The following is a 27,770-nucleotide window of genomic DNA, read 5'->3' on the forward strand; positions in this document are numbered from 1 at the left end:
AATGTACTGAGCTAAACCTAGTAAAGCGCTTCAGTATGTATCTCACTTTAGTGGGATTATTTGTATGCCTGAAGATAAACTGAGGCCTAAATGATGCATCAGCGCTTTAAATACTGCTCAACTGCTCAGTATTGGCACATATACAAATGAAGGATTCCCCCCCACCCCCCAATCTGAGTCAAAAGGTTTCGGCAAGCTGCAAGAAGTTGTTGCAGAAGCGTTGATTTTTGCTGCCCCAGGCATGGAGACATGGGAAACCACCATTTGTTCTAGCAAGCCCGTGGAGCTCCATGGAACTGCAGGTGACTGGGCTGCAACAGGATCATGTGACAGTATCAAACTCTGTAAAATGCTACAGTTTGAGGAAGTAATTCACAAGAAAATAGGAAACCACACAGTCTTTTGAGTTTGCTGCAGTCTGCTCAAAAGCTTGTTAGCATTTGTAACTACTTTACTTGTGCTGATGAAGGACTAATAATGCCTTTAGTATCTTTTATATGGGTTATCCCTCACTTTGTTAGTATTTCAAGTTTTATTCTGAGAAGATATGCAGCAAGAGTTTATTTCAAATACAGAGAGTTGGTCTTCAGATCCAAAAAGAAAGATCTGCCAAGCTCATCTCTAAATAAAGTTTGTAAATGAGAGAAATTTGGAATAGGTCAACAGTTATCCAGCCCTTCCTCTGGAAAAATTCCTGTACACCCAGCCAGTTGACATTTATTGTTCAGCAGTAAAGGCAACACACTCCCACAGTGGGTATCTTCTGTAGAAGGCAAAACTTTTATTAAATGAACCAGATGTCACAAGTTAACATTTTGCAGCTATCTGAGAGATGGGGAATCGTACAACAGCTATAGGAGCAGTAGAGGAATATGCAAATTTGTCCCAGATACTGTAGTAAGCCAGGCAGCTCTGTAATAATAATTACTTTCAACTTGTCCTAACCATGAAAATCACTTGCATAGGATGTGCCTATTACTTGTTGTTCTGGAGCACTCTAACCAAAGGTCTTTGGTTATTTTGTACCAAAAGTGAGCCTACATCAGACAGAATTGCCATCAAGGTGTCAATCTGTTCCATAGCAAACAGCAAAACTCTCACTACTGTATCATTCGGTCAGGAAAAAAAAAGTCATTTAATAACTATGCCAGACAAGTTGACTATCAAGGAGCGTGTGCGTCACTTAAGAGCATTTGTCACCTGGTTTCTTCTTGCTTGTCTTCTCTATCATCGTCTCCACAATCATCGCTGTCTCTTCATACGTCTGAATTCTGTCATCTGAAAACTTCTCGATGGACTCCACCACCTCCACTTTCTCGTAACTCACGGAGCCAGGCAAGCCTTCTTCCCTGAACAAAAGGCCCTGCTTATCTTCTCGGTCATATTCTGTCTCTCGAAGGACTCCTGGCTCGGTTGGGCTTATCAGAGCAGGAGAAGGAACTGTCTCAGGCTCAGCAATGGCTGGATACTTTGTGATTTGCTCGATTTTTGCTCTTGTTTTTTTGCCCCATTCAATCATGTCTTCTTTCTCTTCCTCTTTTTGTATCTCTTGGAGTTCAAACTCTTCCCTCCTTTCACAGATATCCCCTTTTTCTGATGGTTCAGCAGGTTCTGGCAGCTCTGGTATGGGCTCCACATCACCATCACTCACCACCTTCCCGTTGCTGACGGAAACTGTGATCCCTCCCACAGTTGGAATGGAGGGAGCCAGGACGCAAGGTTCTTCATAGCTTTCCTCCCCCGTTACCAGCACATAATGCTCTTTGGGATGCGCATCAGGTTTAGGCTCTGGTCTCTTGTAGACTCTTACCTTCTCCCTCACAATGTTACAGAATTTATCAAAGGCTTTACTTATCTGGGCTCCATCAGGTACGTCCTCTGGGCCCATTTCTTTTTCATCAAGTTCTAATCCTTCCTGCCCAGGTTCACATGTGACTGAGCCTTCGTACCTAAATTCTAGCTGATCTTGGTCAAAACCATCCAGAGTTCTTTCATACATTTTTTCAGTCGAGAGACCATCGGTTATGTCTTTAGACATCAGCTCCTTTTTCCTGGCAATTTTCTTTGTCAGAGCTTTTTGTCTGGCCTTTACACTGGCAATGTCTTGCATGGCCTGGGTGATATCTAGAGAAACAGCAAAACAAAGCAAACAAACAGTGCTGAACATAGTCATTGCAAATGCTAGAGCTGCCTCTCACCCTCACTGCAGCAGGTGGAGAGCTGAATGAAACAGCAAATGGGAATATAGCTTCCGCCAGCGCATTAAACAGCATCTTCTTTTGCATGAGTCCCCTTAGCCAAGAAACCATTTTGCATCTGTGGTCACCATTGCCATACACGGTGTGAGGGCAGGACAAACATCCGTGTAAGAGAGGCAGCTGCAAAAACATTCCCCTATCATCAGGCCTGCATTAATGCTCAGCAGGAGCGCTGAGCATCTGCTGCTGCAGTCAGGTGCAGCACCTTCCTCCCAGGCAGGGAGGGTTTGGCCCTGTTAACTAGATGAGAAACCTTGTATCCTAAGGCAGAGACTGAAGCCAGGTGCCTACAGTTAGAGGCACAGGCAGTAGGTCTAACTGGAAATAGAATCATAGAATCATAGAAGTTGGAAAACACCTCTAAGATCATCAAGTCCAACTATCAACCCAACAACACCATGCCTGCTAAACCATATCCTGAAGTGCAATATCTACATGTTTTTTGAACACCTCCAGGGATGGTGACTCCACCACTTCGCTGGGCAGCCTGTTCCAATCCCTGACCACTCTTTCAGCAAAGAAATTTTTCCTAATATCCAATCTAAACCTCCCCTGACGCAACTTGAGGACATTGCCTCTCGTCCTGTCGCTAGTTACTTGAGAGAAGAGACTGACACCTGCCTCACTACAACCTCCTTTCAGGTAGTTGTAGAGAGCAGTAAGGTCTCCCCTCAGCCTCCTCTTCTCCAGACTAAACAAACCCAGTTCCCTCAGCCACACCTCATAAGACTTGTTCTCTAGACCCCTCATCAGCCTCACTGCCCTTTTCTGGACATGCTCCAGCAACTCAATGTCTTTCTTGTAGTGAGGGGCCCCAAAGTGAACACAGTATTCAAGGTGCGGCCTCACCAGTGCTGAGTACAGGGGTACGATCCTTTCCCTACTCCTTCTGGCCACACTATTCCTGATACAAGCCAGGATAGCTTGCCTGGCTTTTACAACTCATGCTAGGGCTTAGGGAAGGGAAAAAACCAAAAACCCTATTTATAACCTTCCCGCTGAATGCAGGGTTGCTGGGTCTGACAGGAAAGGTGTCATGACCAGCTCTTCCAGTGCTTCTGAATATGGGCTCAGATGGGCGGCTCCTCACCTTTGTGTCCCAGGGGGCCAATAGGGAGCCAGGTACCTTCTCTCACGGCAATTTTGGACATAGGCAGATGCAGACACATGTGTCATGGTACGTGGGCAGCTGGCACAGAGCAAAGCAGCTGCCAAGGCAGCAGTGCAGTGCTGAGGATCAACGTTTTGGCATCACTCAGACTCTGATGTTGAGCTCTAGGCCTATGTAGAGGGAACCTCTGCCCGCAGGCTGTGTTTCTAATCTCCCAGCTAGTCAGTAGCCACAGACCCCACGACAGCTTAGCAGCAGCAGGAGTGTGGGCAGGCTAATGATATCCATGGCATGAACAGAGCAGAGGAGGCAGAGGTTGGTACTGGGAATTTTGGCAACACAGGGACAGACAAGTATTAATACGCCTTCTCGAAGGCAGCTGTTTTGTGCAGTGTCACAGGTACAGTAATGCACATAAGATGCTCTGCTCGCCTTGCAGATAGGAAGCAGAGGTGTGGTTAGAGACAGGCTGAATTCTCAGCATGTATAAAACAACACTTTGCAGGACAGTAGTTATTTACAGCTGCTGAGGATTTGGCCTTCTGCGTTGTGGACCCTTTTCATACATAACTGCTACAGTTCACAGAGCAGTTCGAAAAATTACACCTGCACACTAAAAAAAAAATCATTTGGCAGTTTATGTCCATTCTCAGGGCAAGATGTTGTTAGTAAAACCCCAGTAAGCCTTGGATTTAAGCCATAGTATGTCATTCCATATGTTAGTGCCTACAGCACCTTTCTATAAACCAGCTCCCCTCTTTCCTAAGAGTAGCCTCACTAGTTTAGTCCTGGGCATTTCCTTGTCACCAGGTTTACAAGCATCTTAGCTAACAAATACAACACAGAGGAAACACCATTCAGAGGAAACCACGTTACAGGATGTGAACAGGACCAAAAAGGTGTCCTCTGCCTGCAGCACTCAACATGCCCTGATGCTCTTTGCATGTGACTAAAATGTGGGCCAACGATTCTCAACAAGTCAGCACAAAACTCCCAGCTCTTTCCATGGTTTCAGGTGCCTTCTGATTTTGCTCTATTGATTGGCCTAAGTAGTAAATTGCAGAAATTAGCAAAGAAACTCTTTCTCTTGTGGTTTTGGCCTTTGACAGCTTGTCCTAAAGCCAGCTAAGGTAAGCTGAAATCATCGCTTTTACTTAGCAACCCTAAGTCAGGCTATCATGGCTGGTGTTCATACGGAAGACAAATGGAAAAACAGCTTAAAATAGAATGATGCTCCTCCTGACAGACACATCACAGGTTTACCTCTTCCTCTCAAAGCTTGAGGCTGGACAGGTCTATAGATCTGCGTGAAGAGTGTGACTGGTGTTCCTGCTATAGCAGAGTTTAACCTGCCAGAGAAGACACACATCGGTCAGATTTCTCCCCCTCATTTCCATCAAGAGCAATTGCACAAAATGAAGCATGGAGGCTAATGAAATGTATTTCTCCGTAGTGAGGAGTCAAAGAGAATGATGGGAGCCTGTTGTTGTTTGGGGAAAATCAACACAGCTCCTTCACAGGAGTTAGGCTGGTTTCCACCAGCAGTAGACGTGGGATGCTCCATTAGGTAAAGTACACCAGTAATTAAAACATATAGCAAAAGGTTTGTAAATTAGCACAGCGCTTTGAAAGGATGGGAAGATTTTTGGATGGGCAGTCAATCCACGCCTACCGGAGGTCAGCAAGAGCCGTAGATGCTGGCCAGTAAGACAGGAAATTTGGCAGCTGTTACAAAGTTACCTGCATATAACTTGGCTTCAGAACGGCAGCAAGAAAACCGAGCAGTTGTCCCTCGAAAATATTTGAGTCAGTGGTCTAAACTGTTAAAAATTAAAACTGAGAGGCTGGCCTATATACAAACCAGTTGCTGTATCTGTGGCCTTTCCAGTTTGCTGTGCCAGAATTTGAGAGAATATTTTGGCCTGTAGGGAGGATATACACGTTTGTGTAGAGATGCAATAGATGCACATTTTGATTTTTGAATTACCCTTTTTAGATTGTTCTAACTATCTGATAGTGTCTAAGTATCTAAGATGGAGATGCTGGATATTGATGAAGTATCTGTTCCCTACATGTGAGGATGACTATTAGTGAGTGTCCTTCCCCTGCATCTTCTGGACAACACAGAGTCAGGGGTCTAGCACTGCTGCATCTGCCTGTGCAGGCAGCACTGGGCACTGCTGTGAAAGTCCAGCTCCTTTTATCATATGAGGCTGATGACTGACATTAGAGCGAGCCAATGCTCCTCGGTAGGTCTAAATATAACCTGAATCCGGGCACATTTCTTATATTCTACCCTTCTCCCCCACCTAGCCTGAAGGATGGGGTTGCTGTGAAGAGGGTTTTGCTTTTCAGGACATTTACCCTATCTGAGCCTTGTGACACCAACCTGCCTTTAATGCCCCAGCAAGGTTCACTAACACCTGGGCAGTAGGGGAGTGCGTTCAAATGCCTTCCGTATGCTCCTGACTTCTGTGCACTAATGCCAGGACAGTATACGGAAAGTAGGTTATAAGGAAAGTAGAAGATGAAAATGGCTCTGACTCTTTCCTTGGCAGAGGCTTAACCAAATTTTGCATGTATTTAGATTACTGTCCTTGGATATCTACAAGTGAAAGGTGTGAAATGGCCATAACTTTTTGTGGATGAAATGCCTTTTACATTTTTCAAAGGGGATAAAAGAGAAAGTCCACAAATCCAGCCTTACCGGCTCTCCTCATTCTCGATAACACGTTTGTACCGTTCCAGCTCATTCTCCAGGGACTGCTGGTAGATCACCAGCTGGCGGCAGTCAGTCGTGTACTTCTCCAAGGTCCTCTCGGCCTCCTCTAGCCCCTTCCTAAGGTTTTCAATCTGCTCATTGTAAAGCTGAATTTCATCATCATAACTGTCCTGGGTGGTTTTAATTGCTTGCTCCAGCATGGTTGTCTGGTAAACAAAATTGGTGGGTGAAAGAAAGCTCTGAAGCATTCAGCATCCTCATATTTCAAGGGAAATTAAAGGCAAGACATGTTTTACTATGATGTGTGAGGCTGCACTGATGAAACCTAACAGCAGTTTCACTGCATCTGTTTAGTTATTGAAAATCAGTAATTCCCCCTACCCCAGCCCTCTTATCTGTTCCAAAGCTTCTGTTCCACACTAATGGATCAAGAAGCATGATGGGATTGGCATGAACCAGGTGAACAGCTGTGTGATGTCTCCGTCCTCGTGTGAGGCTGTCTGATGTCTTGCTGCGTGACACACAGCTCACCATGAACAGCCTTGGCAAATCAGGCAGTGTCTTACGAAGAGAACAACAGTGGTTAACTGGAAAGATATGCCTGGGCAAAAACATATTCCTCCTTCTCTGTGGTCCACAGACAAAGCACCAAAGGTTTAAAGAAGGTGTTTTTTTACAAAAAAAGCTTCCCTTTTGAATTCAATTTCTCGGCTTTTTTACTTTAATGATAAAAATAACTGCTGTGCAGTAAGGCAGTCATTGGAGAGCGCATCAACAAGGAAGTGGCAATCAGTCCCTTGCAAAAAAAAGGGGCAGGCATTAAAGGTGGGATATTTGACGGTGTAAGTCTGCTCTCACTTTCTTCTGCTATTTTTGGCTCTTTAGTATAGATCCTTTATCACTTTTTTCCTTTTCAAAAAGCACACACAAAGCTAAGGGGGCAATAACTAACTAACAGATTCTTTAATAATTGATTTATTTCTGTATGTTACAGACAAGATTTTTTTCAAAAACCTTTCAAAAGCCTAAATATAGGAGCTAAGTCCCTTGGCGTTAGTTTAGTTATATTGCAGTGTACAAGTGCACCAACAGGTTCCACAGACCGCTTTAGTGCATGGTGCTCACAAGTTACGGGTCAATAACCTCACTTCCACATGGTTATCAGGTCCAGAGACAGGAAAGCAGAGCAGCTTGAGGACACCTCAGTCATCAGCCCAGCCTTCACTGTCATAAGCAACCATCTCATCGACCTCCAATCATAAAGTTATTTCACTCTTTTAATCTCAAGGCATGAGAATGAATTAATAAATTCTTTTTAAATGGGACATGAAGATTTTATTTTTGAAAGCAGCATGATTAATTCGCCAGAGTGCCTCACTCTATATGCCAGCAGAACACTGATTTCCCCTCACTTTTTCTATATTGATTCTTACCCTTCCCAGAGCGCATGTGTCCTTTCCACCAAAGCATCAGACATGAGACAGAGAACAAGGAAAAGACCTAGGGGGTAGAACTGTCCACAGGTGCCCTAGTGAAAGAAGTTATGCTCAGGAAGTTAAGAGCTGCTGCTCTGACTTTCTGGAGGAGTCTAAAGTTCCACCAAAAGATGTTTAAAGCCAATATATCACTTCCCCCACCACGACAGACAACTTGAGGTGCAAAGGAAGCTGTATCTGGAGGCATAAGGTCATCATTCCCAACCCCTATCCACTAAGATACATCCTCCGTGTATATAGACCCGCCATTGGCAGACCTACAGGTCTGCTTTCTATTCACCGTAGCCTGTAGCTGCTCCTCCATCTCCTGCCGCCCTTGCTCAGAGACACTGGATGGAAGAGGAAGGTCGATTTATGGCAAGTTTGGCTGGGGGATGGGCAGGAGCACTGAGTCTTAGGCAGTCATTTTCTGCAAACCAGGAATTGGCAAAAAACAGGTGGTTTTGGTGCTGGTAGTGTCTAAGCACAGGAGAGGTGTTGATGTAGTATTTAGTAGTGACAGGGATCAACACAGGGTGCCAAATGTAGCTTGACATCTATTTCAAAGGACATTCAGTTTTGATTACCAAGTCTGTCCAGTCCTTCTCACAGCAAGATCAGCATTGGATATGGCACTGAAGAAAAGTACTGGGCAGAGTCCCAAAGGCCCCCACCATTTTTCATGAAGCCAGTTTCCAGCCTGAGCTCAGTAAGAAAGCAAGAAAGTAAGACCAGCCCCATTTGACATTTCCAACTGCAGCCTTCTGCTGTCTCCATCCTACAAAAATATAGTGACAACATGGAAACATTTTCGCACCACCTACTCTGATAAGCAATGATGGCTTCATTGTGGCTACAATATCTGTAGACCTCCCTGGCCATCTAAACCTGATCAATTGGGCCACAAAAAGAATGAAAGAGCTGAAGAAGAAGATGGAAGAAGGAAAACACTTCTCCAACTCTCCAAGTCAATTGAGTTCACAAGACCATGTTAAAGACCATGTGACCATAAAAAGAGCAGAGTTGATGAGAGTCATAGTTGTGTTTATAGCTAGTTACGGCAGTACCTCTGTCTGCAGTTTGTATTTTTGTGCCTGTAGCTGGCAGAGGATACCCTTGTATTCTTCCAGCTGGCTCTGCAGAACAGGGATCCTCCTCTCTGCTACCAGTTTTTCCTGGTTGGAAGAAAACAACATGTATACAGCAAAGTATGTTTCACTCTTAAAAAGAGCCAAAAGAAATTCCACTACTGGAAAGAAACAGTAAAGACAAATAGAAAATATCAAGAGACAAATAAAAAATTGTGTATTGTACTTCAAGTAAACACTTGTGGCACAGCTTAAAGAAAAAAACATGTCAGATGGCAGGACTGTAGAAATACAGCTTATGTTGAAATTAGACTCTGTACATATAGCTGTTTATATCTTCTTCCAACTAATAAACTTTCTTAGCATAGCCACTTACATTGGTGGGAATCATCAAGTTTTCATTGAGTCTGTAGCAATTTATTTGATTTACAAATTTTCACCGTATCTTACCCCTTCAGGTCAAGATTTACTCTCTCTGTAAATACTCTTATATCCCACCAGCTCCTCCTCAGACAGGAAGCACAACTGCTTCAATTATCTTTCAACTCTCCATTTGGGAGGCTAAGACATATTTCTAAAGTTACAATTATTTTTTTTCTCTCATATTCAGTACTTACTCACAGTTCTTGCAGTTTTCATGTAAACTTAGGGTGGGAGTTAGACTGTCTGGGATGCTTTATGAATAAAAATGTACTCTTTCTTCGAGCAGCATTTATTTACTGACAGCAATATTTACCTCACATATACCAGTGGTTATAGGAGACACGCGAGGAGTTGTCTGGATGATCTGCTGCAAAACATTAACGTAGGTCTGGACTTCCATAAGGTTCTGTGGTTAAGTAAAAAATGTTTCCATCAGAAAAAGACATAAAAAGGTGCACCCTTCAATGTCCTCCACTTTGGCAGTTTACTCCTAGATATATGCTTCTTTCAACATATAAAAGTCTAGTTCATGTTCAGATTTGGTTTTGGAATGTGGTTTTAGACCTGATTTTGAGTGCATGCATACTAACGGTTTCATCATGCTGACAGTACATTACAGGCATTTGGCTAAGTGACAATACAATTCATAGTCTTAATTAAAGACTCGGTGATTTCCAAATTCACGGAAGATTTTCAAAATGAGGACCACAAATACCTTTGCATATGATCCAAAAAAAAAGGGAGCCTCTTCTTTCAAAAGCAGCAAAGATGGGACAGGGGCCTGAAATGAAGCCTCACAGCTCTCCCATGAAGGAGAAGGGGCATGCACATGTTAAAGTTGGCTGCAGCGTAATCATATGGCCACAAGCTTGTATCTGCAGATTAACTGGAATGCTCTGGCCCAGAAAATTGGGATTCCTTCTCTGATGAAAGCAGGAAGTGCTTCTTAGCATGAAATATAACACAGCCTGACTAGCCTGTTGGGTTAAATCAGGATAACAGGGCAACAAATTCAAGACATTGCTGTAGCTGTTGGCATTAGGCCCTGAGGGACTGAATTTGGTTACTTGCAGCCATCCAGTTGTTGGGCTTGACCTCCACACTGCAGCTGTTGTACCCACTGAAAATACACAGTGTTACATTTACCCAACAAAACACAAAAGGGATTTGCTTTAATTTAATTCACACATCTCTAGAAGGAACAGCTAAAGAAGATGGCAAATTCAGCCAGTTACCTTCTTGTATCTGTCCTGTGAGGCATTAATGTCATCCTGTAGGAACTGGGACTCGATCTGCAGCTCCAAGTTGCACAGCAGTGCTTCGTCAGCTTCCTGCAATGCAGAGACACGTGGCACGGTCAGTACATACGGCTGGAGTGTGAAAAACACAGTAGCCACTTAGCCATGATGTGAGTCATTACATACATAGCAGCCTGCGTGCAGAATTTAAGCCTACTGGGAGAAAGAACAGTATTATGAAACCAACAAAAACAAGGCACCTTATTCGTTGTGTTCTCTCGCTGTACATGGTGCTTCTCTACACAAATATAATTTATGTCATAGTTCGGTACTGTCAAAATGTATTTGCCACATGCTTCACGAATGCTGGGAGCCAAGTAATAGATGCCATAAACTACCAGTCTGACAATAAAAGCAGGATGATGCAGGAATCTTAAATAATTACATCAACAGACTAAGACATTAATTTCTGTAGTGCTTATGACAGAATCTGAGGTATCCTGATGCCTTTTTAATACTCCCAGTAAAGAAGCACTTATAAAAAAATCCCCATCATGGTCCACAGTATTTTTGGTTTTTTTAAAGTGTTCTCAAATATCACAAAAGTTTGTCAATTTTGATACATTTCTGGAAATAAAAATGACAGATGAGCAAGGCCAGAAAAAATCACCTTGCTGCAGAAGTTTCTAATACATTGGGATTTGTGAGTCCGAAAGTTCATAATGTTCAATTCATTCAGAGGACAAGCTGTATGACTAGCAATTTCAAAGTACATTTTGGCACTGGTATTTAAACCTAGTGAAATGTCCATTTCTGTTCAAAAGGTCTAACTTAAATTTTTCCTACATTATTTAGCACAAACCCTTGAATATAGAAAAATTCCACGGACTTCACAATATATTTTAAAATACTTGTGTGAAGGGAACACCTTTATTTTTCTACTTACTGCATGCCTTCTTGGTTAGGTTTATCATCAGCTAATACTGTAAAATATCACTTTTGAGAAAGCATATTGAAAATTGTCAACTAAATCTTCCTTGCAACTCTACAAAAATTCTAAGTTCCTCTACCAGTTTGCAATTTGCATCAAGAAAGTCTAGATTTGTGCATTTAATTAAACCTGTAGAAAAAAAACAGGTTTAAATGTATGCCTTTAAAATTAGCTACATGCCATTACAAGATGCAAATATGGCTCAGTGGATCATAGCTTGCAAATAAAAGATTCAGATCTATGGCGTAGTATGTGCTATTCCAAAAATGTGTAGATGTTAGCTGTCTCATTATCCTGCTGAGCCTTCCAGCCAGTGACCTCTCCAGTTGTCTCTCTGCTTTTTGAGACAGTGGCTGATTTAGACACAACCAGAGCAGCACATTTAGAGCCAGTCATCAGGAATGCCCACTGCTTTTCTGCACTCCTCTGCCTTTCTATTGAGAGGAAGATCAGGAAGACACTGGCCATGTCAGGAGGTTTGGAGGGAGGCAAAAAATGCTCCCAGGCCCCTAGATAATACCAATAAGCAAATATTTCTGCATGTAATAAGCAAAAGTAGCATCTGGCTTTCCAAATGTTCCTTCAAAGGGGAAAAATACTTTTGCTTTTATTCCCTGCATTCAGATAGACCAGATGCATTGGTGATGCTCTATATCACAACAGTGCTGTGCCTACACATTTTCTTATGAACTTTATACTATTTGCTATTCACTCAACTTCCAAAAAACAATTCTGCTTTAGGTGCTGATTCTAGAACATTGATCCACCTGCTGAAGCAGCATTTTCATTTACCATGGAAGAGAAATCCCTTAGGTCTCTCTAGAACCACTGTTTGCTAATTTTGCACAAAGATTCTCCATCTGCCAGAAAAGGCACAAGTTTACAACTGCACATGGAGGTTTCAGGCTACGTCTTGGGCATTGTACAAAAAATCAGCTGTGTTCTTTCCAGCATTTTCTGCCACAATACAAAGAGCTGCTGCAACGGGGGCAGCCATGGGCAGACAAGGCACAGCCTCTGATGAAAATATCTTATCAGCCATGCCTAGGGTTGTTGAATCAGTTCACTTTAGCCACAGATGGCTGAGAGGAACCATGAAGATGGACACAGGAGGTGCAGCTAGTTCTTACAACATACTTGTTTCCACAAATATTTTTTTAAGATCTTGCAGGGTGTCAAAGATCCGTGCTAGCACACTGGAAAATAGCACTGATGCAGGTTTTCTAGACCTCATTGGAAAGAAAAATGATAAAATGCACATTTTAAAAAAATATATAACATTCATGTCATTGACATGACTGTGCTCAAGTAGCACAGCTCCTGCTCTTTGAAGCAGGGCAGTAAAAAAAAACCAACTCAATTTAATCTACGTGTACCTGTTCACAATACACAAGACGAAGGATAAGCCGTAAAAAATAGAACTGGGGGAGGATACAATACAACTCTCTTCACTCAGATGAAAGCTAGTAGCAAGAAAGGATGAACTGTGCTTTCACAGACCTGGTTTGGAAAATTAAATATGTTAGTAAATGTTGATCTTTTCTGTAAGCATTATTATATCTCTTCCCATTGTATTTTTTCAGGAAAGTGTAGCTTAATATAAAGATTCCTCATGTTTCACTGTAAAACGAGCAAAACAGAGACTTCTGTGGTTTCTTTTATTTGGAAAAGTAATTGGGAAGCTGTCTTAGGAAGGGATGAACATACCCAGCAAGGTACTGTGGAGCTTTGAGACCCACCAGACTTCAAGTCTTGGACATGATCAGCATTTTCTCCTATCATGATATCAGTGCTCAATATACATTACCACAGTAACTTTATTAAACAAAAGGGGAGGGGGAAGAAGGTATTTACCAACAAACATGTTTTCTCCAGTCATATTCCAGACTGTGAGGTATGTGTATTGGCTTCACGGTATGACTAATAAGTGGGCTGTTCCTATGTGTCTGTAGATTCTAATTCACACAGAGAGAAATTGTTTTACGAGATAAAAAAAAGTGAAAAAGAGTTTTTAAAGGCTTTTAAAGTAAGAGTTTTTAACCCATGCCAGATCTTCATCAAGGATGAACTTGCAAAGTTCACATTGGATATGGAAGAGACAACATGTATTTCAAACCCAGGTCCTGAAATGAATGCAGGAGATGTGCTGATGCTCTAAAAGGACTGTTACACAGTAGGTCCTCCTAGTCCTTGGTCTTACTGAGAAATTAATGAAGTCCTGAGCACAGCTGAGGCTGTATGCTGCTGATGACGTGCTACAATACCAAAATCAGGAGACCTGAACAGAGCAGGGCGCTACACAGTGCAGATGCACATGCCGATGCTTGGCCATTTGCCCAAGGCTTAGGGGCATGGAGGAGATAAATTTTAAGCAGTGTATAATGACAAGAAATGTTTTGCTTTGATATTTTATCTTCCCACTGCTGCTTCAAAGCAGGTTGTTGTAGCAAATGAAAAAATAATAAAGACCTTCACTTTTTCATGTTTACAGGCTTACCTTATTGAGACGTTCAAGGGTCTCTTTTAGCCTCTGCTGATATTCACGTTCATTTCTATACCTGCAAATAGCATAAAGGAGATGAAGTTCAATGGTTCATCCTTCTGCAAACTGCATTGCCACCTGCACTGCCATGCACAACATATGCTTCACACTAAAGCACAATATGAATCTTGAAAGGGCCTGAATGATTGATTGATGTATTAGCATTAGGTTTTTTTTTGGTCCCAGATGCTGAGAGTAATTCCAGAATTTACTAACTTCTTTCTCCTCAACTTATGTAGCAGAAGACAATGGAATGCCACACATTGGCTATCACTTTTCCACAGAAAGCCCAAGAACAGATTATTTACAATAAAAGTCTAATTGATTTGCATTGGACAGCCATTCATCAGTGGTTCCTACGTGAATATTTGCTACATGGGCACATCAGTATTAAATTACACTGTACTTGGTTTTCTGTTCTACCTCATATTGTTCAGCAAGCATTTTCATGACAGAGGCATTAAGCACAAATGTTACAATTTCACATATTGATTGTATGTGAAAAAGATTGTATTAGGATGGTTTGAAGGATCAACATTTGTGTCCTCTTTAATAACAATTCATATTTCAGTTTGGTCAAAAAATACATGTGAGTCTTAATAAGGACTGCATTTAGCCAACTATTCTTCTGCGTTTATAAAATGTGCACAAGTCCATAACATGCATGTTCCTGTACTGAGAGAACAATGGATCTATATTGTTTACTTCTTTCATTTGAGCAAATGGCAGATATTCTTTAAGAATTAGGGCTCTGTATTTTTATGTCAGATAGAATTATCTGCTAGGAAATCCTTTTAGCTGCAGAGTACAAAATTTCCTAACTGTTGATTATTGTTGTTTCTTCTTTTCCCTAAATAAACCACACATAAAATGATTAACAGTAAATACGGTTTAATAAGACCTCATTAAGTAAAACAAAAAAAAGCAAGAAGTATCTTATAGGCAATGACACTTTTCCATAGTACTCAACAAGTGGTTCATCAAACTCCTGCTGCTGCTGCTTGTGACAGAATACATAGTCTATTCCTGCTTATCCCTTTGCTTTTCCTTAAATAATACAGATAGAGAGATATAAAAAGCTTTCAATTCTTACCATGAACAGCAAAGAATCCAGTGAAAAAGAGATTTTACTTCATTATCACTGCTACAAATTGCTGGGCCTCCTCAGCTGAAGTGCTATTTTCCGACAAAACTGAAAAAATGTCTTTTTCCCTAATTGTGTTAACACCAGGTTCACTTCCAAGGACACAAGCAAGGATATTCAGCTTTAAAAACAAGACTGCCTTTGTTTCTGTTGTTTATTAAGTAACTCACCTCCAACCTGTTTTCTATCTATCTTATAACATTTTTGTGTGCAGTTCAAAATAAAAACTTCATTAACTTAGATACTTTCTGACAACTGAGCAAGAATGAAGCAGATTGTGGTAGCTTGCGAAATCAAATATACAGCTACATTAAAAGTCTGGAATTACACTCCTAGTAATACACAGCCATCCAATAGTCAGGGTCTAAATTAGAACCGTAATGTCATTCAGACCTGCTCAAATCTGCAAATTTGCTAGATGCTCACTCAAAAATTCTTTCAATGACTGAAATATTCAGCAACATTTTCCTTCTCTCTCAAATAACTTCAATACCTGCTGTGTCACATAGCCATAAATGCACCTGGCAGCCCTGAGAGAGTTAATACTGGGATTCTCCTTTGAAGGTGGATTGCTTTCAAGTGATGTTCAATCTACTCCAGAAGCTCAGTACAAAAAAGGCTAAGGATCTGTTAGAAATGTGTCAGCAACTTCACAATACATATTTGCCTGCGAAATGTAGCTAATGAAAGTGCTATACTTCACAAATTGCAACCCTGTTATGCTTCAAACCTGATTTCAATGTTCAAGTAATTAGCTCTATGTGTTTAAAAGAGGCCACGTTTTTCTTAGGTGGCTGCTGGTCAGCTTTTCATGGATCTTAAAAGCCATGAGGATCATTTGCTTCATTTTTAAAAAAACCCCTCTCATCTAGTCAAGTAGCTTTAGGGGTGCAACAAAACTTTTTTGAATGTTTAGAAAAAAAGGATACTCATTTATTTTTTGCACGGGGAATGAAATGCAGTGAAGAGCGCTGCCAGGCTCAAACAAAGGCAGATAAGTGCTTTACAGGTTCCCATCACGTCACATCTCTTAGTTTAGCAGCTCTCTGTTACCTAAAAACAGATTTACTGGTGTTTGTTAAGCGTCTTGAGCCCCCCTAGAGCATGGGACACTGGCCTGGTGACAGCATCAGGCATGCACGAGGGAAGCCCACTGCTAGGCTTGTTTCTCCACCTGCAAAGCACAGCTCCAGCAGTGCTGTAAATCACTTTTCCCATCCCTGCTGACAGACAGGCTGTACTTGCTCTTAAAAGACAGGACCAGGGGAAGGCCCTTTTTTTCAGACCCTGCCTCTGCTGCAGTGCAAGGGCTGGCTCCCCTCCAAAGAGGAAAACAGCCACCATGCATCCTCATATGAAGCTCAATAGCCAGATACTCAATTTGGTGTCAAGACCGTGCTTTTAATATAAAGAGAAATGCTGCCCTTCTGTTGAACCCCACTGAACTCTTCCAGCAATATAAGAAATCTCTTGCCTTATCACAAGCTGAAGCTAAACTTTTCTACTTCTTTTCTCTTTTTCATTTTCTCTGAGGCACTTTGTTAGCCTTTTCTCACTAGAGACAGCAGAAATTCGTGTACCACAAAGCACAAACCACAAAATGCTGTTCCTGCAAGGATGACGGACAGGCCAATAATTATTGTATTTTATAACTTAAAAGCTAAAAGCTTAAAAGAGCCACGTGAGAGCTACACTCTGCTTATTCATGAACGTATTGCTACCTGCGCTATCAAGAAGCTACTACTGAGCAGCTGATAGCAATGGGGCAAGATTTTGGCAGTCTGAGAACAGGGTGTAGGGCAGGCAGGACCTCCTCACCTGCAGCTGCAGCAGGATAAAGCTCTTCCTATCACCAGAGAAGTAGCAGCGCAGACTGCCCTGTGCACAGGGCTTGAAGATCATCTTTACTGACGATCACTGTCTATGGAGTGCCTGCTGCACTAGCTATAGCATTTTCACATTTGTTTTTGTTTTCTCTTATGGGTGTTCAGTCTCCACTGCGGCCCCAAAGGGTGTCAGCTCATCTGAGGATCACCACATGGCACAGCCTGGAGAACTCAGTGCCATATTCTGTGTCTGGCATCTTCCAGAGAATCATATTGCATGCAAAACACACAGTGAACAAAATTTAAATTAAAAGATCAATATGCAAGACTTTTAAATTCTGAAGTTAATGAATTCTGTTCAGTCAAGGGTGCTAAAATCAAGATTTCAACATCTTTCCTAATATCATGCAGAGAGAAATACAGTCCTTTCCCATAGCCAAATGTTACACTTCTAATAATGATGGTCAAAATAATTAGCATAATTAGTCTTTTTATGAGATGCATCCAATTCGTAGCAATGTGGGTATTTTTGCAACCTCAAAAGAAAGAATTCTCCACTGGTACAGATTCTAAATCATTCTTGTTAATTTGAAAGGCTATGAATGTGACTACAGAGAAATTAAAAACAAATTTTGAAGTAAAATCTACTTTTACAACTTTTCCCACATTTAGTTCTACAGATCTGGTAGTCCCAGGGCCTACTGTGTTTAAACGTAGCTTTAAAAGGTCTTCTTAAATAAATGTACTTTTAAAAAGTTTACTTATAAATATAAATCTATTTCCCAGATTGTGAATATAACTAAAAGAATGGGTTGTACGAGCTTCAGTTCTTTGCCTTAGTGAAGGACATAGGCATTTGTCAATTAATTTGTACACAATGTTCCACTCGAGAGATTTTGCTGAAAGTGGATGTTTTATGTTTCAAAATAAAGCATGAAACCCACACTTCCCACTGCTGACTGAGTGCAGAGCCAGGTAGGAGAGCAGTTCTTCAGCACAGGTATGTTTTTGGTTTCAGTAGCACGGCAAGGCCCTAACATGGCACAGAAGATTATTCCATCCATATTTTGTTTAAAGAGCTTTATTTATACATTTAAGTAGCTTGAAATCATAGCCATCAGAAAGGCTTTGAGCTACAAACAGGGTGACAAGGCAGAGTACGTCTTGTCAGAACATGGGACTTGTTTTAACATCTGCAAGTCAGAACCCAACAATTTCTTTCAAATGCTGGAGAAGAAACTTTCATAACTGTCTTCAGGACAAACTCAGCAGCTCCCAAGAGAAAAAAAACAACAAAATCAAAATTCACTTCTTGATGTAAACTGAAGGCAATTTCGTTACAAAGCAGGCACCGCCCTTTCTTGCAATGGCCCCGTGTATCTTCAATTTTTAAATTGCAATGTTGTTGGCTTCATATAGCAAAACTTTGGTTTTTTTGTTTACTTATGCTGAGTGCATCTACACCAATGCACGCAGCATGGACAATAAATAGGAGGAGCTGGAAGCCATTGGACAGCAGGACAGCTATGACCTGGTTGCCATCACAGAAACGTGGTGGGATGACTCTCATGACTGGAGTGCTGCCATGGATGGCTATAAGCTCTTCAGAAGGGATAGGCAAGGAAAGAGAGGCGGTGGGGTGGCCCTGTATGTTACGGACTGCTTCGATTGTACAGAGCTTGATGGTTGTGATGACAAGGTGGAATGCTTATGAGTAAAGATGAGGGGTAAGCCAACAAGGCAGACATCCTGCTGGGGGTCTGTTATAGACCACCCAACCAGGATGAAGAGGTAGATGAAGTTTTCTACAACAGGCTGGCAGAAGTCTCACTATCGCTACCCCTTGTTCACGTGGGCAACTTTAACTTACCGGACATCTGCTGGAAATACAACACAGCAAAGACGAAACAGCCTAGAAGGTTCCTGGAGTGTGTGGAAGACAACTTCTTGACGCAGTTGGTAAGTGAGCCTACCAGTGGAGGTGCCTCGCTAGGCCTGCTGTTTACTAACAGAGAAGGACTGGTGGGTGATGTGGTGGTCGGAGTCCATCTTGGGCTTAGCGACTATGAAATGATTTAGTTCTCGGTTCGTGGTGAAGTCAAGAGGGGGGCCAGCAAAACCACCACCAGGGACTTTCAGAGGGCAAACATTGGACTGTTCAGGACACTGGCTGAGAGGGTCCCCTGGGAAAGAGTCCTGAGGGGCAAAGAGGTTCAGAAAAGCTGGACATTCTTCAAGGAGGAAGTGTTAAAGGCACAAGAGCAGGCTGTCCCCTTGTGCCACAAGACAAACCGGCAGGGAAGATGACCGCCCTGGCTGAACAGGGAGCTCTTGCTGCGACTCAGGAAACAAAGGAGGGCTTACCACTTACGAAGGAAAGGGCAGGCGACTCAAGAAGAGTACAAGGATCTCATTAGGTTGTGCAGAGAGGAAATTAGAAAAGCATAAGCCCAGCTAGAACTCAGGCTGGCCATTGCTGTAGAGGACAACAAAAAATGTTTTTACAAATACATTAGCAACAAAAAAAGGACCGAGTCTCCATCCATTACTGGATGCAGGGGGCAATACTGCCACGAAAGATGATGAAAAGGCTGAGGTACTTAATGCCTTCTTTGCCTCAGTCTTTAATAGTCAGACTGGTTATCCCCAGGGTAGTCAGCCCCCAGCGCTGGAAGATAGGGAAGGAGAGCGGAACAAACCTCCCATAATCCAGCAGGAAGCAGTTAACAACCTGCTATGCCACCTGCACACTTACAAGTCTATGGGGCCAGATGGGATCCACGCAAGAGTGCTGAGGGAACTGGCACAGGAGCTGGCCAAGCCACTCTCCATCATCTATCAGCAGTCCTGGCTAACCGGGGAGGTCCCACATGACTGGAGGCTTGCCAGTGTAACACCAATCTACAAGGAGGGCCAGAAGGAGGATTCTGGGAACTACAGGCCTGTCAGCCTGACCTTGGTGCCAGGGAGGATTATGGAGAAGGTCATCCTGAGTGCGTTCACTGGGCACGTGAAGGACAACCAGGGGATCAGGCCCAGCCAGCATCGGTTCATAAAAGGCAGGTCCTGCTTGACCAACCTGATGTCCTTCTCTGACCCAGTGACCAGCCTAATGGATGAGGGAAAGGCTGTGGATGTTGTCTGTGTGGACTTTTGTAAGGCCTTTGACACTGCTCCCCACAGCATCCTCCTGGAGTAACTAGCTGCTCATGGTCTGGATGGATGTACGCTTCGCTGGATAAAAAACTGGCTGAATGGCTGAGCCCAGAGAGTGGTGGTGAATGGAGCTAAATCCAGCACGCGGCCGGTCACGAGTGGTGTTCCCCAGGGCTCAGTTTTGGGTCCGGTCTTGTTTAACATCTTTATCAATGATCTGGATGAGGGGATTGAGTGCTCCCTCAGTAAGTTTGCAGATGACACCAAGTTGGGTGGGAGTGTCAATCTACTTGAGGGTAGGAAGGCTCTGCAGAGGGATTGGGACAGACTGGATCAATGGGCCAAGGCCAGCTGTATGAGGTTCAACAAGGCCAAATGCAAGGTCCTGCACTTGGGTCACAACAGCCCCATGCAGGCTTGGGGAGGAGTGGCTGGAAAGCTGCCTGGTGGAAAAGGACCTTGGGGTGCTGGTTGACAGCTGGCTGAACATGAGCCAGCAGTGTGCCCAGGTGGCCAAGAAGGCCAACGGCACCCTGGCTTGTGTCAGGAATAGTGTGGCCAGAAGGAGTAGGGAGGTGATTGTGCCCCTGTACTCAGCACTGGTGAGGCCGCACCCTGAATACTGTGTTCAGTTTTGGGCTCCTCACTACAAGAAAGACATTGAGTTGCTGGAGCATGTCCAGGAAAGGGCAACGAGGCTGATGAGGGGTCTAGAGAACAAGTCTTATGAGGAGCAGCTGAGGGAACTGGGTTTGTTTAGTCTGGAAAAGAGGAGGCTGAGGGGAGACCTTATTGCTCTCTACAACTACCTGAAATGAGGTTGTAGTGAGGCAGGTGTCAGTCTCTTCTCTCAAGTAACTAGCGACAGGACAAGAGGCAATGGTCTCAAGTTGTGTCAGGGGAGGTTTAGATTGGATATTAGGAAAAATTTCTTTACTGAAAGAGTGGTCAGACATTGGAATAGGCTGCCCAGGGAGGTGGTCGAGAGTCCCCGTCCCTGGAGGTGTTCAAAAAACATGTAGACATCGCCCTTCGGAATATGCTTTAGTAGGTATGGTGTTGTTGGGCGGATGGTTGGACTTGATGATCTTAGAGGTCTTTTCCAATATATGATTCTATGAACATCCCAGAAACCTATGACAAGGCACCATATGTTTTTTCTAAGAAGTCACTAACTACCCATGTAATGGAGCCTAAATCTCACTTTGAGAAAGCACAGCCCCTTCTCTGGGAATTTCCCCAATGATTTTCAATGTCTTTTATTCTAATAAAAATACTCTAATAAAAAACAAATTGTCTTTGTATCAGGTTGCTAGTCCTGCTGGTGGGAAACTATACAGACAGATAATCAATAAACTGCTCAGACACATGCAAGAATCCATTAAAAGGCAGTTAGGACAAACTGGGGTTTTTTTTGGTCAGTTTTTCTAATTTCCTTTATTGCAAGTTTTTTTTGCAAGTTGTTGAAATCAAAGAGGGAGATATGTCACTGCACTGACTCTTCACCTGCCTGAAATACTCCAGACAGAGGTAAAATGTGACCCTGCTTCGGCAGGAGGGTTGGACTAGATGACCCACAGAGGTCCCTTCCAACCCCTACCATTCTGTGATTCTGTGCCCAGCTATATCAAAGTACTGTATAAGCTTACATATATTTTTAACTAATAGGCAGATAGACGTTTAAGTACAAGTTTAGTCAAAAATCTCATGGACACAATGTAGTAAAAACATATAAGTATTAGAGACAACAACTAAATTATGGTATTGGCTCATAGCTGAATTTCCTGTTCGTAAATATTGGAATACAAAACTGCATAATCCAGTGCTTATTACTCACACACACTGGAGTAAGGGCATCGTGGACATCTGACCATTTCCAGCTTTAAGCCTCACTGCACCTGGATGGGCTATTCTCTGCTGTCAGATGGGAAAGAGATATGGTCTTGGCATTTCTACAGCTGTGCCACAGCTCACAGCCCCCATAGGTTGTTCATATGGCAGCCCACTGAATTGCGTGGCAGGTGTAATTTAATTTAATTTTTTTTTTAGCTGGCTCATTTTGTTGATTTAAATCTCAGGGTTGCCCCAGGAATACCTGAGGCAGCACAGCAGATCAGATAGGCTGCACCGAACAGCGTGCAGGGCTGGGGAGGGCAGGATGAGGGTGCATTAGCAATGTACAGCTGGTGGTATCAAGACCAGGGCTGACAGACACAGATGGCCTCGAAGTAAATTATTGCACATCTGTTTTCTGGCTCTTTCTAGTTGAAAAGACTGAAAAGGAAAATATTATTAGTCCTACAATTTCTAGTCCAGAGGAAGGGAAAAATCACTGGAGGATGAGACTGAAAAATCACGTGGTTTAGACAAGGTCAGACAAAAAGTCTGTGATGGAGGCAAGGGATGAAATCTTGAGGAACTTGTATTTCTGCAGCAGCATGACACTACTCAGATGATTCACCTTCTGCCTTACTGAAATGTTTTTTCGTAGTGTGGTGAGCATCACCCAGGAGTGGCTGCATTTTTATCAAGACTGCATTTGGTGAAGATATTTCATTTTTTTCCTTCCCATCACTGTCAGTGACAAGTGTTTCTAAAGTAGAGCATGCTATATTGAATTCACCCCTTAACCTTTGGTGGGGAGTATGAAAAGCTCCTCTTTAGCCTCCATGCTGCTGCCAGATTTTGCTAGTTGAATTAGGTAGACAGACTGTGGGGGGATATAAGTAACAGGAAGCCAAGACTCTTCTCTCCTGTGAGTATATAATTTACGAGCAGTACTTATCAATTCTTGTTGTGTAATTCATTAAGCAACATGGCCAAAACTGCCTGTAGCTGAAAGGAATGGACTAGATGTGTCTGGAGGCACTTTTAAGTCTTAGCTCCCAAGGCTACTGCTCTTTGATTTACAGTGCAACTGAGGCTGAAGAGGTGAAATTAGGTGAAACGTGTTCTTGTAACTATTGCTTTAGTAGCACAAGATGGAAATAGCAAGATGCAAGGAGGAACCGGAGGGGGATTAGGCAAATTTCATATACTAGGAAAATTTATTTACTTTCTTTTCATCTCATGTCTGTATTGGCTGCCCAGGTGCCTCACAATGAATGCACAAAAGAGATTCTCGGAGATGCCCCACACATTTCAACAGATGTTTGGAGTGGTGCTCAGAAACAAAACTTCCTCTGAGCTGTTAACTGAGTTATTCTCTCTTTGCAGCTCACAGCACAATACTTCTAAAGTTAATGAGTCACAGCAGCAAACCTGTGCCGTGGCGAGGACCTGCTGCATGGAAGGCAAAAGGCACTTGCCCATCCAGTAGCACTGAGAACATGAAATACAGAGCTGACTTCCTGGCACCCTGTTTCTCACCACGGGCTCATATGCCATCACTGGCTAAAACAGTGATACACATGAAGAGTCATCAGCTGTGCACAAGAAGCAGTCGGTGACACCAAACCTGCCCTTACGGTAAATACCAACTATGGAAACAATATCTTCTTCCGTTCGCAAGCCTTACTTGTTGTGATATTCATCGAGCATGCGCTGGGCGTCCTTCTCCTCCCGCTCCAGCCTGGCTCGGTTGGAAGCCAGCTCCCGCATTCGCTGGCGGTTGAACTCGATCTGACTGCTGAAGGCTTCGTCCAAGCCCACCAGCTCATCCATGCGCTGGAAGGTTTCCAGCTGCTTGCGAAGGATGGTGTTGCGCTGCTCCAGCACGCGTGCCCGATTGATGTAGCTAGCGAAGCGCTCGTTGAGCTCCTGCAGGTTCTCCAGGCCCCGGGCTTGGGCCAAACTGTCGAATTCAGGGGAGCCTTGCAGCTCATCATAGGCATCCGACCGCTCGTACTTCTCTTTGCGTACCTCGCGGAGGAAGCTGCTCCTGTACATGGCTTCAGGGGGGCTGTGTGGTGCCGGAGTCCCCTCTTGTATACTTGCCTCTCTCTCCAGTTTGGATCTGAAATGTATCTGGGTGTTTGGGGAGGAAGAACTGAACATAAACACCTCCCAGATGATAAGGGCTGTCTGTGGCACTAAATGTATTATCTGCAGCAGTGAATTAAATAAATCCCAATGGCCCCGCCTTGGGGCTGCTCTTCCGGGAGTCAGCAGTTTGGAGGAGCAGTGAGTATGGGGGGGGGGGGTGAGGGGCTTTCCTTTTGAAGAGTTGCAATTGTGTAAAATAGTAAAAGAGAGCAACATCCAGCAAGTCGGTGGATTAAAGCATTAGCCATGGACAAAAAAAAAAAAAAATGAGTGCTTTGCCGTTTTGGAGGCTGAGCTCACAGTCTTTCGTGGCTGTGCTGGTGTGACAGCTTTGTCCTGTTGTATTGTGCACAGGGTGGTACACAGAGGCCTTCTGCTGAGCCAGGATTTTGTTGTGAGTGCATGACACAGCTTGACTTTTGTTATTTGACACTTTTGAAATCTTTTAAGATTAAAAGATGCTGTATAAAAGTCAGTGTGACTCCTGCTCCAAGTACAAAATTTGGATATTTAGTTTTCACTTCATGTTTCGTCACGACAACCTTTTCTGCAGGTTATTTCTACCTGGCATGAGAGATGAGAGGCATCAAATCAGCAGTGCCACTAAAAGCCCCACGCTTAACAGGACCCTGCTGGGATGCCAGTCTCCTTGGGGATAGCTGAGTGCCATGTACTCTCACGAATTGGTGAATATACCAAATAATTGCATGGTGAGCCACCGTCTTTCCTTCGTTCCCTTCACTCCCACTGTAATGGAATCTCATGTACTGCCATTCCCTGACAGGCTTCAATTTCTGTGGAAGTAATGGATGTATATCCTCTATGACTTCTTTCCTTGTCTCTCCCTTTGCAAAATCCTGTCTCTTGGGCCTGATCTTCCAGAAGCACGTCTACTAGCCCAGTCGAAAAGCCCAGCACCAAGACAGTCCAATGTAGACATCTCTATTAAAAATTTATTTATGTAGAAGTGACACTTTCATTTTTTAATGGACACACCCTATATGCATATTTAAATTGCATGTACTGGAACCTTAATGGACAGTGGACTCACTAGCAGCAAGTACTAAGGTGAAGAAAGAAGCTGGGTTCTCAGGCGACACTAAAGTGTGGATTCGGTATTATCAAATCTGTATCAAAAGTAACAAAAAGATCAGATTTTTTCCTGTGTCATCCCTATTCTACTTCAGGTTATTTGGGAGTGCAATAAAGAAAGATCAAACGATCTCTCAGAAAATCAAAGTAAGCTTTGCATATGCAATGTGCAGCTCCACATGCAGCTTCTGAGCAACATAAATAGCAAAACAAAGGTAGACTTTTAGAAATGTTTGGGATCTTTACATAGTCATGAACGTGCAAACTTTCCGTGGTGCACAAACACATCAACACGTGCAGCTCTTTGGCTGGAAAAGCCTGACAAGCCAAAAAACGTAGTTGAGCTTTTTACAAAGTTACTCTTCCAGAAGAGATCAGAAAGTAGATTTTGCTGGATTGTGGGCGGTATATTGTCATGACAGGGTATTTTTAGGCTTCAGATAGCCTTTCAGCACAATAGCAGCCTGCATGAGAACAATCCCGTACCTCTCACTGAGGCCAAAAGCAATATTGAGTTCAAGCTTACCATGCACCTTAAGTTATGTAATAAAATAAAAATTTCTTCAGAGCCCTGCCAGGGATGCACTGAGTCCACGAACTGAGCAGACTGACTGCAAAGGAACTCTTGCAGAGATAGCTCCTACACAGAAGGGGCTAGCATTGAAAGCTGTTGCTGGCCCTCATCTTCCCTTGGCATCCCTTTCACAGGCCCACAAAGACTGGGGGTCCGTGCCTGCCTTGCCACCTAAAAGTTCAAACATAGCATCTGGGTCTCTCCTGAACACCTGCCAGAGCCCAGCTCCAAAACTGAAAACACCCAGAGACAGCTTCCACACAGGAGGTGCTAGCATTGAAAGTTCTTGCTCACCCTCATCTTCCCTTGGTGCCACCAAACTTACCTACAACACATATTAGAAGCGGCACTGCTCTTGTCTAAGGGTTGTACACCTTTTAAATATAGTTTATTCCAATACATGCTTTCTAATTTTGCTATGGTCTCCAAGCAGGCATTCTTCAACTCTTCTAGCTTCAAGTAATAGTCTTGATTTGAATTGCACATGTTGGAAACGTCTATCCACTTGTCAGAGTCTCCATTTAGAGAGAGGGTCTGCACTCTGTCACCATTTGAATCCAAATCAAAACCATCCTAGAAGAGATATTTAAAATTTTCTGACCATTTGAAGAAAGGGGAACAAGGTTCTTCATACTGCTTTATCCTAATTAAGTCAAATGAATGATACAGTATCAGCAAATAAGAGATACCTGTACACATATGTTAATGCAGAGTTACATCGAATAACCTTCTTGCATAATAATTTATATCCTAAGGGTCCTATTTAAAGCATGTAAAGTTCATAAGTCTGTCCCCGTAATCAATATATTTATACGAGGAAATATGATCAAAGGGGCTTATCAAAAGAAAAAAGTTTTAACTGTTTTGTAAAGTGTAATTTTTCCTTGATTACTACGCAGCTCTAAAAAAGCCTTTATTTAAAAAAAAAAACAACAAACCACAAGAGAACCTTCTCTGCCTCCCATTTCCATAAGCATTCTAAAAATAAGTCATTAGATGCCTTGTGTGTGAATGTTTATTCCCATTTCTATAACTTACTGTGAAATGACAGGGATTCTGCACAGCATATAGTTCCAACACTGTTTGGCAGCTTGCAGCTGTGTGCAGGTAAGCACAGTCTTTAAACATTTTTAAAGCTTACACAAGTAAGAGAAGTTATTAAAACCAGGTTAGTCAGCATTACAAAGGCTTCCTTTACGTTATGTTTAAGCACCATGATTTAAAAAATTACAGGACTAGTTTCTTTATCCAAAAAAATTAGAATAATACTTTTCCACACAGAGGTATTCTAAGAAGCTTTGACGTTCCCACAAAAAGCCTCATTTACGTTTTGTCAGGTTTTCACTCCAAAAATCTCTAACTATTTTTTTCCACAGCATACTGACTTCACACAGCATGAGCTACACGATCGAAGAAGCAAATTTAAAAAGCAGCTACACGATGCCCAGCAAACGGCACCACCCACCTCTGGATCTGCTGCTCCCGACACTGCCCAGGCCTCTTCCCCGGACTTGGACATCGCCAGCTCTTAAACCCGCTCTTCAAACGCCGGAGTTTAACCAGCTCGTTAAGAGACTGGTGTAGCACACGCGCTGCCGCGGGACCATCTGTCAGGGGGCGGGGTGGGGGGGTGCGTGTGTGTCTACTTGCGCCACAGGTCACTGCCAAGCGGTGCGCAGACACGCAAAAGGCTGTTTTGGCTCCCAGGGCAGGAGCAGAGCGAGGGCCTTCTCCAGGGCAGGGCTCCGGTGCAAGGCGACGCCGCGCTGCGGGCCGGGAGGGCCGGGTTAAGGTGAGCCCATCACCCAGCCTCGGGCCTGCCGCGTCCTCCGGTTGCCCAACAACCCCTAACAGCGCCTCCCGCGCGCTGGGGCCCGGGAGACACCGCCCGCCCGTCGCCCCCCGCCCCCCCCCGCTCCCTCCCCCCCCCCCGTCCCGGTGGTACCTGCGCGGCGGCAGGCGGCGGCGGCACCCTCTCATAGAGCACGGCGGGCGCCCGGGTCGAACGGGGTGCAGCAGCTGGAGGCGACCAGCTGCTGCTGCTGCACGCCAGCCGCCGCCATGGCGCCCGCTAACCCCGAGCGGGAAGCGGGGCTTTATCCGCCGGGGGGGCGGGGCCTGGCCGGGTCTGCCCTCGCGCGGGCGC

General features: G+C 43.5%; 1 protein-coding gene across 7 annotated transcripts; it reads right to left on the reverse strand.

Moving 5' to 3' along the window:
* Positions 1-761: 761 nt before the first annotated feature.
* On the reverse strand, positions 762-27,737 carry BFSP1 (beaded filament structural protein 1). Of its 7 annotated transcripts, XM_075413521.1 has the most exons (11): positions 27,570-27,737; positions 27,090-27,231; positions 25,950-26,197; positions 23,492-23,929; positions 13,804-13,864; positions 10,313-10,408; positions 9,391-9,483; positions 8,634-8,741; positions 6,077-6,297; positions 4,633-4,718; positions 762-2,124 (listed from the first exon to the last, which is right to left on the reverse strand). In XM_075413521.1, exons 2-11 carry the CDS (start codon positions 27,141-27,143, stop codon positions 1,184-1,186), a joined length of 2,346 nt encoding a protein of 781 aa, XP_075269636.1. In that variant the 5' UTR covers positions 27,144-27,231; positions 27,570-27,737; the 3' UTR covers positions 762-1,183. The 7 variants fall into 7 exon arrangements, with proteins under 7 accessions (XP_075269636.1, XP_075269639.1, XP_075269635.1 ...); XM_075413524.1 differs by lacking the exon at positions 27,090-27,231; XM_075413520.1 differs by lacking the exons at positions 27,090-27,231; positions 27,570-27,737 and adding an exon at positions 26,663-26,821.
* Between the last annotated feature and the right edge of the window lie 33 nt (positions 27,738-27,770).

Source organism: Opisthocomus hoazin, chromosome 2, assembly GCF_030867145.1.
Source record: "Opisthocomus hoazin isolate bOpiHoa1 chromosome 2, bOpiHoa1.hap1, whole genome shotgun sequence".
NCBI lineage: Eukaryota > Metazoa > Chordata > Aves > Opisthocomiformes > Opisthocomidae > Opisthocomus > Opisthocomus hoazin.

Bases quoted from the DNA above. Each gene is read 5' to 3' on its own strand.
- BFSP1 (XM_075413520.1), bottom strand. From the start codon at position 26,752: ATGTTTAAAGACTGTGCTTACCTGCACACAGCTGCAAGCTGCCAAACA. The intron at 13,865-23,491 runs GTAAGGCTTGCG...TGCTATTTGCAG, and splicing joins CTCGATGAATATCACAACAA to GTATAGAAATGAACGTGAAT. The intron at 4,719-6,076 runs GTAAGGCTGGAT...CTTCTCTGGCAG, and splicing joins ATCGAGAATGAGGAGAGCCG to GTTAAACTCTGCTATAGCAG.